The sequence below is a fragment of the Podarcis filfolensis genome (assembly GCF_964270895.1).
Source record: "Podarcis filfolensis genome assembly, chromosome: 1".
NCBI lineage: Eukaryota > Metazoa > Chordata > Lepidosauria > Squamata > Lacertidae > Podarcis > Podarcis filfolensis.
Window position 1 is genome coordinate 44,345,141 of NC_139604.1, and position 13,310 is coordinate 44,358,450.

At 41.7% G+C, this 13,310-nt stretch overlaps 1 protein-coding gene across 3 annotated transcripts in view; it reads left to right on the top strand.

Annotated features, from left to right (window-relative positions):
- HEG1 (heart development protein with EGF like domains 1) overlaps positions 1 to 13,310 on the top strand; it is a 60,909-nt gene that overhangs the window by 31,209 nt on the left and 16,390 nt on the right. Inside the window, exons 7-15 of one of the 3 annotated variants that reach the window (XM_083584343.1) lie at positions 1,385 to 1,726; positions 3,983 to 4,324; positions 5,212 to 5,544; positions 6,934 to 8,337; positions 9,348 to 9,464; positions 9,571 to 9,690; positions 10,389 to 10,468; positions 11,151 to 11,209; positions 12,260 to 12,420. In XM_083584343.1, the coding sequence (XP_083440469.1) occupies positions 1,385 to 1,726; positions 3,983 to 4,324; positions 5,212 to 5,544; positions 6,934 to 8,337; positions 9,348 to 9,464; positions 9,571 to 9,690; positions 10,389 to 10,468; positions 11,151 to 11,209; positions 12,260 to 12,420 (2,958 nt within the window). The remainder of the gene's footprint in view (positions 1 to 1,384; positions 1,727 to 3,982; positions 4,325 to 5,211; positions 5,545 to 6,933; positions 8,338 to 9,347; positions 9,465 to 9,570; positions 9,691 to 10,388; positions 10,469 to 11,150; positions 11,210 to 12,259; positions 12,421 to 13,310) is intronic. The other 2 variants (XM_083584344.1, XM_083584345.1) reach the window with 2 other exon arrangements.

A 13,310-nucleotide genomic window follows, 5' to 3' on the forward strand; every position in this document is an offset into this window, starting at 1 on the left:
CATGGCTTTCCCTCAAGGAATCCTGGGAACTGTAATTTACAATGCACACTTAACAAACTACAGTTCCCAAGAGTCTTTGAGGAGAGCCATGTGATTTAAACATGTGATGTGAATGTGACCTATAAGTGGCTTGTCATCTGAGTGCCAGTGCTGTGCATTCATTCATAGTAACTACTGGAGCAGATGATCTCAAAACAGTGTCAGCAATCCACATGGGGAGTGGCTTCCAACTGTAATTTTATTTAAGAATCAGCACACAAAGTAAATGATTACAACAGTTAAAATATTCTAAAACAACTAGGAATAATTAGGAAGTTCCTGCTAGTGATTTCTTGAGTCTTGTAGGCCTCATTGGGCAGATGGCATTAGAAGATTCTGGCTTTTGGAACTCTTGGAAAAGGAAGCTGCTGTAGGAACAGTGCTGTAAAAAGATAATAACTTCTCTCACCGGGTCTCTTGTTAGGTTCACAGTGGCCCCAGGGGCATAGCATTCCTACCCTGGAAGTGTCTTCCTAAGTCAAAGGTCTGAGTAACTCAAGACAGTATTGAAAAAGGAAATTTTTACCTAATATGTACTCTTCCATCGCTCTTGTGAGACGCAAATATGGGCTTTTAGGATCTCTTAAGTGACACAAGCAAGGCTATAGGTGGCGCATACCTCTCTGCTTTTGATTTGGAACATCTCACTAGTTGTGGCCTCTGCTCTGGTTAAATTCAAATGGAAAAATCCACATTTTAGCTTTAGTAATTTAGCTTATTAGAGTTTCTACTGATTAATTCCATTGACCTAAATGTAATATGTTGCCCAACTAAGACCATGCCAGAGATAATAAGACATAGGATAGTGACTACCTCTTATAATTGGATTGGCTAGATGAAGCCATAATGAGGTACTAGACTGGAAATTTTAAATTAGGTTAGGTAAGATGAAAAGCAGGTGGCCACTATGACACATTTTTTTAAAGAAACTATAGGGGATACATGATTTTGCCCACTCATGGGAAAGCTCCCAGCTCATTGTGTTTTTCTTTTCTCTCTACAGAATGTTTGTTGTTATTTTTTTAAAAAATGAACACCATAGAATAAATCTAAATAAGCAAATTCTCCTGAAATGTAAAACATTGCCATATCATTTTAAAAAAAAATACAGAATTTGTATTTGGATGAGATGACAGTGACATTAGAATGATAAACTTGAAAACTGAAAATCATGATTTTTATAATAGGCTGCTATCCTAAACACACTTACAAGATAATAAGCCCCATTGGACACATTATGACTTACTTCTGAGTAAATGTGCATATAGTTGTACAATTAATGTATGTGCATAACTTTAGTCTGAACTTGTAGACAAAGTTCTAATTCCAGTTTGTTCTCTTGTAGATGTTAGGAATAGCCAGCACACATTCAACAACTTTGGTTCAGAGGAAAGGGTTTCTCAGACTGAGAGTATGTTCTCTACTGCCACATTCATCAAAAGTGGAGATGGGACATTAGGATCTCTAACTATCAAGAGCAAATCCACAGATGCAACAGAGCTATCAACTTTTGATCTGGAAAATGTCAGCTCTTTAGATTTAACCCAGAACTTGTCAACCTCAGCCCAAAGTGGAAAGGAAAGTTTCCCATCTACCCAGATGGATTTCAGTGAGTCCTCAAAAGAGCATTTATTTACATATTCCTCCAAAACTTCTGCCTATTCATCTTCTGCAATAGATCTTTCAGGTGAGTTTTCAATTTTTGTTATTGCTTCGGTTAGAAATAGGCTTTTTTCCTGTCTGTCTATGTAGTTTTCTTCATAATCTTCCCCTTATTTATTCCTTTTTAAAGTAACAGTCAGCTTTTAACTATTGTATTATACACATGAATATGAACGACTATAACTTTGCTCTTTGCGACACATCCACACTTTATATAACTGTCCTGTGCACACATTATACCTTTAGAGCACAGTCAAAACACATTCTTTCTCTCAAAGAATTCTGACCACTGTAGTTTACACCTCACAGAGTTACCATTCCCAGCAATCCTTAACAAACTACCATGCCCAGAATTCTTTCAGAGAGGAACTGTGATCCAAATATGCTTTAGAGGTATAATGTGTACACAGCCAAAGTGTTTTGTATACATTTGTGGTTCCTGTGGCGAAACATATGAAAATGTGCATAACGCATGTATGTCTTTACACACACAAGCACATGCAACCGGAGCCCCTGCTATACATGGAACAAATATGCTTATCATGTAAAGCAGGGGTTACCAGTAGCCCCACTCTGCAAATTGGGCTGCTGAAATAAAGAGAACTTAAGGGGAAACCAGGACTGGATTTCTGTGTGAAAGGAATGTAGTTCTGCACAACAAATTCCTGGGCATGTGTTCAGAAGAATTCTTACTTTGCATTCTTACCCTTGCCTCAGCCCCAGCCCACTGCACTGCTATTTCACATGTGGTGGGCTTCAAGTTCCAGGGGGGAAACATACTACAAAATAGTACACCTGAAGTCTGCTCATACCTGATTAAAAAATGTGATATTGCCCTTAGGTGCAGCAATTTCTGCTGCTAAAAAGATACGCCATTTTTAAACTGGGTAACAGCTTGACTCTTTGGCAATAGAAGAAGAGTTTGGATTTGATATCCCGCTTTATCACTACCCGAAGGAGTCTCAAAGCGGCTAACATTCTCCTTTCCCTTCCTTCCCCACAACAAACACTCTGTGAGGTGAGTGGGGCTAACAGACTTCAAAGAAGTGTGACTGGCCCAAGGTCACCCAGCAGCTGCATGTGGAGGAGCGGAGACGCGAACCCCGTTCCCCAGATTACGAGACTACCGCTCTTAACCACTACACCACACTGGCTTTCAGGACTCAGACCCTTAGTGTTGTGCCATCTACCCTTTAGAATTTCTTCCTGTTAAATATTAGACAGGCACTGTCTCTGTCAACTTTTCAGCACCTACTGAAGATCTTCCTCTTCCAGAAAGCCTTTCCTGGTCTATATCTGCATTGCAATTTTTGTAGATGTTTTAATTGTTTTATCACTTGCATATTTGCCAGCCTAGGCTCCTTTGGGAGGAAGGCTGAGGGAATAATAATAATAATAATAGCATCAACAATAACTATTGTGGCTTTCATGCAATTGTTTCCTTGGCACATGTCCATTCTTTGTATTCCATCTTTGAAAACTCTATTATTATGATCTATGAAATTACACGCAATGTAAAATACAGCTCGTCAGCATTTCTGCTTGTATAGCAACACTGTTAAGCATATCAAATAGCCGCTGACTTCAAATGCCCACTGTCCAGTTTCTGCACCATTTTTTCATTAAAAACATTCTGTGCTAGTCTGCATTCCACTTCAACCTTATGAAAATACTCCAACTCCACGGAACCATAAAAATTAGTGTGATGTAGTCATCTGATTTTCCATTTCTAGACCCAACATGTACTGGGGGCCACCCAGCCAAATACATTCTCAAGTCTCATTAAAATCAAAATAATTTATGCCTATATCAAAAGGATATAAGAAGTGAGCACTTAAGCCTAACTAACAACATCTTTCTTTGAATTGTAATCATGCTGTGTGGCATTAGTTGAAAACCTTTGAGGATCAGCTGTATTATTATGACTTTTAAGTATTTATACTTAAAAGAATCGACAGGAAGTACGAACACCTAAAGGAATTCAAAGAAGGGATGCATATGAAATTTGTATTTTCCTCTTCCCCAACCACCGTATTTTTCTGTGTATAAGATTAAAGTTTTTGCTATTAAAAAATTAGTCAAACATTGGGGGTTGTCTTATACATGGATGGTGAATGCACAGGGGTTCAGGCTCTGACTCTGGCGTGGGCAGCCAGCTTCCCTCAAAAATTCTCAAAGTTGTTCTGTTTGATGTTTAAAATATTGCTTTCTTAATTTTGGGTTCAAAAAATAGGGGTTGTCTTATACACAGAAAAATACAGTGTATTCTGTTTCGATTTAGGTACTGGAAGCAGTCTTCAGCCAGTTAAAGTGTCTGATGTGGAAAGAAGGCTTTCTGGGGCTTCTACAGACAGCATATACCTGTCAACTACATTCATGCATGGTAGAGAGAGGACCTCACGGTCTTTACCAGATAACAGCACATCTCCTGATGCAACAGACAGTACCACTTACAATACTGAAACTTCCGAGTCTTCAGATCTGACCCTGAGCTTGAATTCCGGAGGAGAAATGGATAATGTCTCACAAAGTGAAGTGCAATCCGCTGGATCTTCTACTGAGCACCTGCTTCAGCATTCCTCTGAAGTTCCAACGTCCCCATCTTCACCAAAGGATCCGTCAAGTGAGTTTTCTTTAGGAAAAAGAGTGAAGGAAGAATTGACTGTACTCACCATAGTTTGCATTATGTATGTCTATACGCAGGGACGCGGGTGGCGCTGTGGGTTAAACCACAGAGCCTAGGACCTGCTGATCAGAAGGTTGGCGGTTCGAATCCCCGCGACGGGGTGAGCTCCCGTTGCTCGGTCCCTGCTCCTGCCAACCTAGCAGTTCGAAAGCAAGTCAAAGTGCAAGTAGATAAATAGGTACTGCTCCGGCGGGAAGGTAAACGGCGTTTCCGTGTGCTGCTCTGGTTCGCCAGAAGTGGCTTAGTCATGCTGGCCACATGACCTGGAAGCTGTCTGCGGACAAACGCTGGCTCTCTTGGCCTATAGAGCGAGATGAGCACCGCAACCCCAGAGTTGGTCACGACTGGACCTAATGGTCAGGGGTCCTTTTACCTTTACTATGTCTATACGTGCTGTAAACACCTAGAATTATAAAGAGCTTTATTTTCATGTATATATTATGTATACATAGGTAGATGTGTGTGTGTGTGTATCTTTATACATACACACTTACAAATTATCAAGTCTCTCATGATAAGCATTTCTGTTATGAACTGTATAATTTGTTCAGAGCATGACATTTGAGTTTTTTTGCAGCAAAAGGAGATCTGGAGTACAGTATGAACCAATTAAATGTCACTGTTTGCAGTATTCCACTGGCAGATCTGTAGGCATCACCTTAAACCACATGCCTTCAAAATGGGGCAGGATGTAATTCACTTTACCGAAATCTAGTAACTACACATTATGAATAATGCGATATTATAAATAATACAGGTTCTGATAGTGAAGTTATATGCTGTAAGTGCAATTTTAAAATTTCATTTTCAAATTCCTCTTTCAGTTCTTGGAAGTAGTCATCATTCAATGAGTGAAGCAAGCATTTCACACTCTTACACTGAAAGCACTTACCATTCAGCAACTTTCAACAAAGGAGACGCACAAACTCTACAATCCATAGTTAACAATACGTTTGCTGAAGCGACTGAAAGAACGTTTTCATATATAGAAGAGTCCAACAGCTCAGAACTAAATCCTTCCTCGTCAGAAGCATCCTCTAGAAGGACTGACTTCTCAGTAAAAGGTTTTGATACTTCTGGGCCTTCAACGGAGTCTTTCCAAAACTTCAGCTCATCCAGGATACCAACTTACTCTTCCTTCCAAAGTGAACCTGCAGGTTGGTTTTTATTTTGTACCCTGCTTTACCTGCCAGCACTTATCAATACACAATTATCACCCTAATTGCATATTCTTCAAGCGCATGTAAGCTTTACATGACAAGGGAACAAGTTTCATTGAACTATTCTTTCTTGTTGGTGAAAATGAGTGAAGATGAATCTGTAAAAGGTATTGCTTTTGTGTATGTCTTTTTATTCTTGGGACCAACAATTACTGGATGTCCACAGTGATCCACAAGTAACACTAAGCCAAGCTTAGTGCAAACAAGCAAGTGTGCAGGTTCCCGGTCCTACTGCTGCTGTGAACAAAGCTATGGTTTGATTTCTCGATATGTCCAAACCTGGGCTTGTGGTTATATCTCACTCTGCACAAGCTACGAGCTGAAACCAAGGTTTGTTCTGAAAGTGGGCCTGTCAGGGTGACCTCAGAGAACAGACAGATTTGTGAGTTCATCAGGTCCCCAGCTGGGAGTGTTCTGGACTAGAAGAGCTGGAAGAATTCTCTGGAATTTATTTCCCAGAAAAGCCTGCCAATCTTAGAGCCATAGCTCAAGCATTGTAAAACATTTCTCCAAACCTTTTAGGAGGTTAGGATGAAGTAATTGTTGATATTAGTTAGGAGATTTAAGGAAAAATGGTTTGGGTTTAATACTGTGAATTGTACTTAAGGGATTTGTTTTGAGTTATTTATTATTGTCATAAGCTATCCTTGGCACTTTTTTAAAAGTGTGTAAGAGAAAAGCGAAATGAAGCAATAAGTGTAAAGGGTTAGGGTTAGTTTTGGACTGAAATCCTGTGGACACTTCCTTGAGTGTAACCCCTAGTGGGGTTTACCTCTGAATAAGCATGTATAGCATTGCAGTCTTAACACCTAATCCTATACATGTCCAGTCATAAGTAAATCCCATTTGGTTTAATGATATTTACTCACCATCTCTTATCAGCTGGCAACATAAAATGACGCATTTACAGCTCATTTTATGCAGAAGCTCAGTCCAATATTGTGAGTTACTTCAATAGTCACTTGTTCTCAGTAAGAACAAGAAGATATCGGCAAGAAGAGGATATAGCCTATTGCTGTCTTAGTTAATTGTTGTTAATATTCCTTCCTACCATGATTATTGTCTAGGATTTTTTCTCTCTGTGTACAGTTGTAACGTAAGCCATCAAACCACCTATGGCCATGAGTTCATATAAAATGATAACGGAAGTTACCAATAATTGCCACCTTGAGGCTTTTTTTTAAAAAAATGAAACTTTTATGGAATTTTTTTGTTTTAATTTTATTACATAAGGAATCTGGAACTATTACTGTTATTGGGGGCCCCAATCTGTATCAGAGGAAATTTCATGCTAAGAATTAATAATAATTTTTGCTTGTATTTTAGACACTGGAACAGACTACCAGCCAATGAGTAGCACTGACACTGGAAAAATAATCTCTGTTTCTCATACTGACAGCACATACATTTCAACCACTTTCACAAGGGGTGGAGAAAGGACGTTACTGTCTATTCCAAAAAGCAGCACATCAGCTGACTCATCAGAAAGTTCCACGTTTTATGCAGAAATTTCCAGCCCTTCAGAGTCAGCACGGTCCTCATTTTCTGTGACCCAGATCAGAGGAAGCAACATGTCCTCCGGCAACATAGGTTTCTCCACACCGTCAACAGAACCGTTGTCTGTACATGCCCTGAAAACACCGGCCTACTCTTCAACAGTCAGTGAGCTGCATGCAACTCAGTTATATTCGAAATCCGAACTGACACCTGCTGGCAGCTTATCATTCACACCTTCCTCTTCAGTGTCACTGAAACAGGATTCACTTCCACCCACTCAGCTGCCAACTCTGTTTTCGACCTCAGAATCCCCTCTTCCATTGTCTTCCTCTGCTTTCCCACCCCTGCTTTCACCTTCCCCTCAAACACTTTTGCCAGCTTTTTCACGCAGGGAGTCGCCAACAGCACTGCCCACGCTGCCCCCATCCTCATCTTTATTGCCTCCTCTTTCCTCAACACTGTCGTTGCTGCAGCCTAGTGAGCCTTTGGAAAGCAGTGCTTCTGTGGCTGCATCTGAAGGGACAACTGGAACAGACCCACCCACAGTTGGAAGTTCCAACAGGCCGTTCAGCAACCAGACTGGGACATACCCACTGAAGGACAGCACTGATCTGGGGACAACAGGATCTTCTCTTATTCTGACCCAAACTACTGATCAGCTCACAGACCACTTGCCACCTATGACAGTACCCCTAGATGAAACCAAGGGCTCAGAGGGGCAAAACGTTTCTCTCCCAGGGACCAGGGCTGGAAAAATGCCTCCTGTTCCGACTATGTCTCCCACGTACAGGGCCGAAAGTACCACAGTTTCAGAGACAGCCAAAGCAACTACTGCTTCGTTGCCATATACAACCACACTAGAGGATGCCTTCAGTTTGGTGGGAGTAACCACGGGAAAGAACCTTGTAAATATAGCACACACAACGTTAGGATTACCTACGTTGGCCTCAAGCGTGGATTATGTGGTCACTACAAAGCCTCAGAAAGTACGTCCTCCCCTTCCCACCAAGACTCCATCTTATGCCACTGGAACTCCCACAAAAGGGATGGAAACGAGCACTACCACAGCTTCTAAAACCACTGATTCCAGAGCCACTACTGCCCACCCTCCCAAAATTTTTCCTTCCAGCAAAACCACTGCAGGGACCGTTTCTCCTTCACCGGTTCCCACCAAAGCCACTACATTTGCACGGGTAGGAAGTCCAAGGACATTTCCAGCTTCCCGTGGAAAAGGTAAGCCTTCTCTGAGAAATGATGGAAATGGGTATAACACGAAAATGGGATTTAATGGTGCTGTATCGTTGCACTTTTGGATGGGAATTCATTTGGTAGATTATCTTTTTTTTTTTTTTAAGTGGTTATGCGTTTCTACAAAAAACAGAAACCATCTACACCGGAGCTCAGAATCAAAAATTATTCGGAGATTGGGGGAGGGGGGGGGAATAAGTTTTTTAAAAACACACACACATAAAGCATCTATAGGGGATGAAACTGAAAGGGGACATAGTAACACCTGTCTCAAAACAACCCAGCAGTGTCCACACAATGTTGAATGTCTGTTGAGGTGGGGGAAGGATCATCTAGAATAATAAAATGGAATCTGCAGAAAAAAGGGCATGGCTATTCCATCTCTCTAGAACCCTGGAGCTTTCTACAATGCAACCTCTTGTTGCAGTTATGTACTATAGTTATTTTGTAATGCCTTTACTCCTTCTTTAGTTAATAGAGTGTGCCAGTGTTTGCTGGCCATATTCTCCTGCATTTAAACAAGGCAATGACCTATGGTTGAAGCCCTTTCTGCTGTGCCTGCCTCTTGCACAAAATTATGTTTGCGATGTAGGCTGAATAGCGCTTTGTCTCCAAGGTGTAAGGCTACATTGTGAAGCGCACCACTTCTTTATGGCTTGAAGGTGCCCATTGCTGGTAATGCTCCAGAGGTACCCCACCTTCAGAATGCCAGAAATGAGACTCAGATCAGCAGGATGAGTGGAAGCTGGTTCTCCGTGTGTTTTGGGAAACCAGCAGTAGCCATTCATTGGATGGTTTTGGAGAGTGATCACCCCAGCAGCGTATAGTCTATTCGGCTTGACTTGTTGGTTCTAGGTATCAGAAGAGGAAGCTTTTGTGTGCATGTGGGTGAAAGGTGCAGTGCACTACCTTGCTTGTTGAATGTGGGGGTTCAGAGGTGAATTTGGTCACATCTGTTGATCCTGACTTAATTCTTCAAATGCTTTATTTCACAGCTAACGCGTGCACCGCAGAGACTTGCCTTAATAACGGGAAATGCATTGTGGATAACTTGATGGACAAATTCCAGTGCCAGTGTTCACCTGGTTGGCAGGGAGAGGACTGCAGTACGGGTAAAGGAGGAATAATGGCAGCCCTTTACATCAATGCTTTACAGCAGTGAAAAGTGGGTTGGTGGACTTCCATTCTAAAGGCTGTGGCTTTTTCCTTCTGTTTCAGATGTAGATGAGTGTCTGTCTAATCCATGCCCAGCCTTGGCCACATGTACTAACACACAAGGTTCGTTCCATTGCACGTGTTCCCTGGGCTACCAGATGGAGAAAGGAAAGTGCAATTTAGGTAAGAGAACTGAAGAGACGGGGGGTGGGGGCAAACTTCTTAATAAAACATAAAGCCACATTTAGCTTAATTTGTTATTATTATTTTAAAAGGTTTTACTAGAACCGGCTGCTTCTTATTACCAGAAATACATTTAACCTTACTTTGCTGGTTTGCAGGAACTGGTTCTCATTGAGATCAATGAAACTGAAGTCAGTCATGTTTAACTTGTGTTATCAATTTCAATGAAACCTAAGTTCAACTAACTTATCCAATCCATGATTTTACACTTCAAGACTTTAAAGGAGTAGAGAAGATGTGCCTTACGTTGTTGGATTCAACCATGCATCAGCCACAGCTAGCATGGCCAATAGTCAGGGAATATGAGAGCTGCAGTCCAACAGTGGCTGGAGGACTATGAGTAGCCACTGCCAATCATTGTAGACAATACTGAGCTAGATGGGCCAATTGCCTGACTTGTTATAAGGCAGCTTCCTGTGTTCTAACATTAATGTATGATTGGCAGTTAACAATGTTCTGCTGTGTAATGTCTAGTTTGGGACTTAGAAACAAAGCTTCCATTTAAATAAAAAGACATGTTTCTATTTCACTGTTGTGGAGAAAAGTTAGGTTTCCTTGGCATTCAGTGTGTGTGTGCGTGAAAGAGAGAGAGAGATCTAGCCCTTAAAATAGCTAACGAGTTATCTTCTTGCCTTCAGTTCGAACCTTTGTTGGCCAGTTTAACACAACTGGAGGGCAGTACTCCGAGTTTCAAGTTGAAGAAGCTATTATGAACATGGTAAGTGTCAAAAGTTGCTTTTTAAGCATAGTATTTAACTGACAGTGGCAGCTTGTGAGGAGGCAGTTTGCTGAAAGAAATAAGGGGGCTTCTTCTCCTTGCCCAGCTCTTTTACAGAAGGCTCTCTTATCAGGGGCATGGCTGGCACCTTTGCCTGCCCTACAGCGCAGTAGAGCTTGTCTTTTAAACTTGTGAATGTTCTTAGAAAGTTCTCCAGCACATCCTAAAGTTGTCCACGGGGGACAACTATCCCCATCATGCTGCTGCTTGCCTTTTTCCTCTCGTGACCCATGAGCTTGCATTCGGAACCTTCACAGTTAGGAAGCACCATCAGTTCCTCAAAGGTGTAAGCAGAGCCAGCTCCAGATTTGTGTGGGCCCCTTGCAACAGCACACATGCACCCAACACACACGCATCATGCCTATGCCTCTCCTTTGCAATAGGTGGCCCAAGTTCCTCTCTCATGTCCCCATGTGCTGCTATTTGTGGGTGACCAGGACCTCCTTACACACTGGGGGGCGGAATGGTGGTGAGGGACCACACCAAGCGAGCAGCAGCAGGCCAGCTTCCTGGTGCAGCTGGGTTGGGATGCATGGCATGATGGCGAAGCTCGGAGCTCCTGGCTCAATTTGCAAAACAAACAAACAAACCAATACAATGTCTGTTCAATTTTTTTTTCCAGCTGAACAATTCTCTTTCAACATTGCCAGGCTATTACACTTCCACTGTTAAAGCATCCAGGTAAGGATCATGAAACAGTAAAACCATCACTTTTGGTGGCTGGGCTTTGATTTGAACTCTTGCCCTAGAGCTTTAAAATAATAATAATAATAATAATAATAATAATAATAATAATAATAATAATAATGTTATCATTTAAACCACACCCATCCGGCTGGATTTCTCCAGCCACTCTGGGCAGCTTCCAGCACATATAAAAACCATTTTATACTGTGATATGTAGTCCACAGTCCCTCCCACCCCCCACCCATGGTACTGTGCCATTAATAATTGGGAAGAAGAGAGACTGCAATAACACATATTCTTTCCCTGGTTTTCCCCACCTCCTTCAGTCGGTTAACTCTTTGCCTCAATTGAAGATTGAAGCCTTCTGGTACAGGCTGCGGTCTTCATCTACCCTGTAAAATGCCACAAACATTGATGCTGCTATAGAAATAATAAATGATAACTACAAGAGGGAATTTGGGCAGGAGCAGTTTATCATGTTGAGTAATAAAAGATGCCGCTCCTGAAATTTTCTTGTGTACACAACTCTAAATGAGCAGAAGCTTTTTTCCCCTTTCCCCTTGATCAACCTGTGGCTTCTTTATATTGCGTGGAATTGGTGCAATTTGGCAAAACATATCCATAACCCTTCCCTGCAGTATGTACATGTCGCTTCCAGCCAGCACGGTCACAGGAATGAACCTGCTCTGAAGATTCTTAATGGAATCAGCCATGCCAGATTTTCTAGCACAACCAGCATTGGCTTTATAGTCAGGTCCTTGGCGTGGTCCTAGTCTTCCCCCAGGAACCTGCAAAAGTGGTAGGAGCTCTGCCTGGAGAAGGGTCAGGTCAGGTGGGCGCTTTGACTCTAGCAGCCTCTGAAGTGCACTGCCTCCCTGCCTTTTTGATATAAAGCACCGCAGGCAGACAGATACTGTCAAGCCAAGACTAGGAAAATGCGTTCATGCTGTGTGTATGATATTTGTACCATTCTCAAATAAGTGTCGTAGTTCTACAACTGCAGGATGATGATGCAGACTTTGCATTTTCTCACTCTTTCCACAGGCAGTCGGGCATCATGCAAGTGTCTGTCCTGAGCACCTTTTCTTTGGTCTCCAACGTCACCCTTTTTGAGGTTGCTAGCACCGTGCGAAGCCACATTCGAGCCTGCAAGGCTCCCACACAGACTTGCCAGTTCATCTCTAAACTTACACTGCTCCACAGAGGTAAAAAGACATGGTGAAACACTGTGCTTTGGGGTTGGTTTTTTCTTTTTCTTTTTTTAAAAAGAAAGTTTTCAAAAGAACATTCTGTCTTTTCTTTCTTTCTTTTTTTTAAAAAAAGCTTGCTTTCTTCAAAGCTCTCTTTGAAAAGCTTTGTTTCACTGAAACAGAAAGCCTCTTGAAAGCCTCTATAGGATAAAATAAAGATTTCATTCTCACATGTGTGAGAAGCTTGCCTCCCTACAAAAACATTCTTGTAAGTAAAATATGGGACACACCGTGGGATTATGGTCTTTGTGTACAGGCTTTTCATGTCAGAGGTGCGGCATTGAATCCTGACCACATGGTGCGAACCTGTCAAAATTATGGGGCAACACTTCTCAGAGCCACAGGATGAGAGATGACAGTACAGGTTTTTAAAATAAAACAGTAGTACTACTAATAATATAGATCTTTAAATTGATTAGCTTACCGACAGTTAGATTTTTCAAGGATGCTAATCCTTAGTGGAAAAGAAGGAAAATGAATTTTTTTAAAAAACCTGATCACAGTCAGAACTGGCAAGGGAAATGGTATTTCAGTGTCCAACCCACTAAGGATGCACAGAAGAAACACAAAATAACACAAAACCACAAAGTTAAATTACCAATACAAGAAAATAGGCTCTACCATAACCAGCAACCTATCCATCAATGAGAGCTGGACAAGCATACAGTGGTACCTCGGTTTAAGAACAGTCCGGTTTAAGAATGATTTGGTTTACAAACTTCACAAAACCGGAAATAGTTTCTTGGTTTGAGAACTTTACCTTGGTCTAAGAACGGAATCTGAACAGTGGAAGGGCACCGGCAGCAGGAGGCCTCATTAGGGAAAGCGTGCCTTGGTTTAAGAAC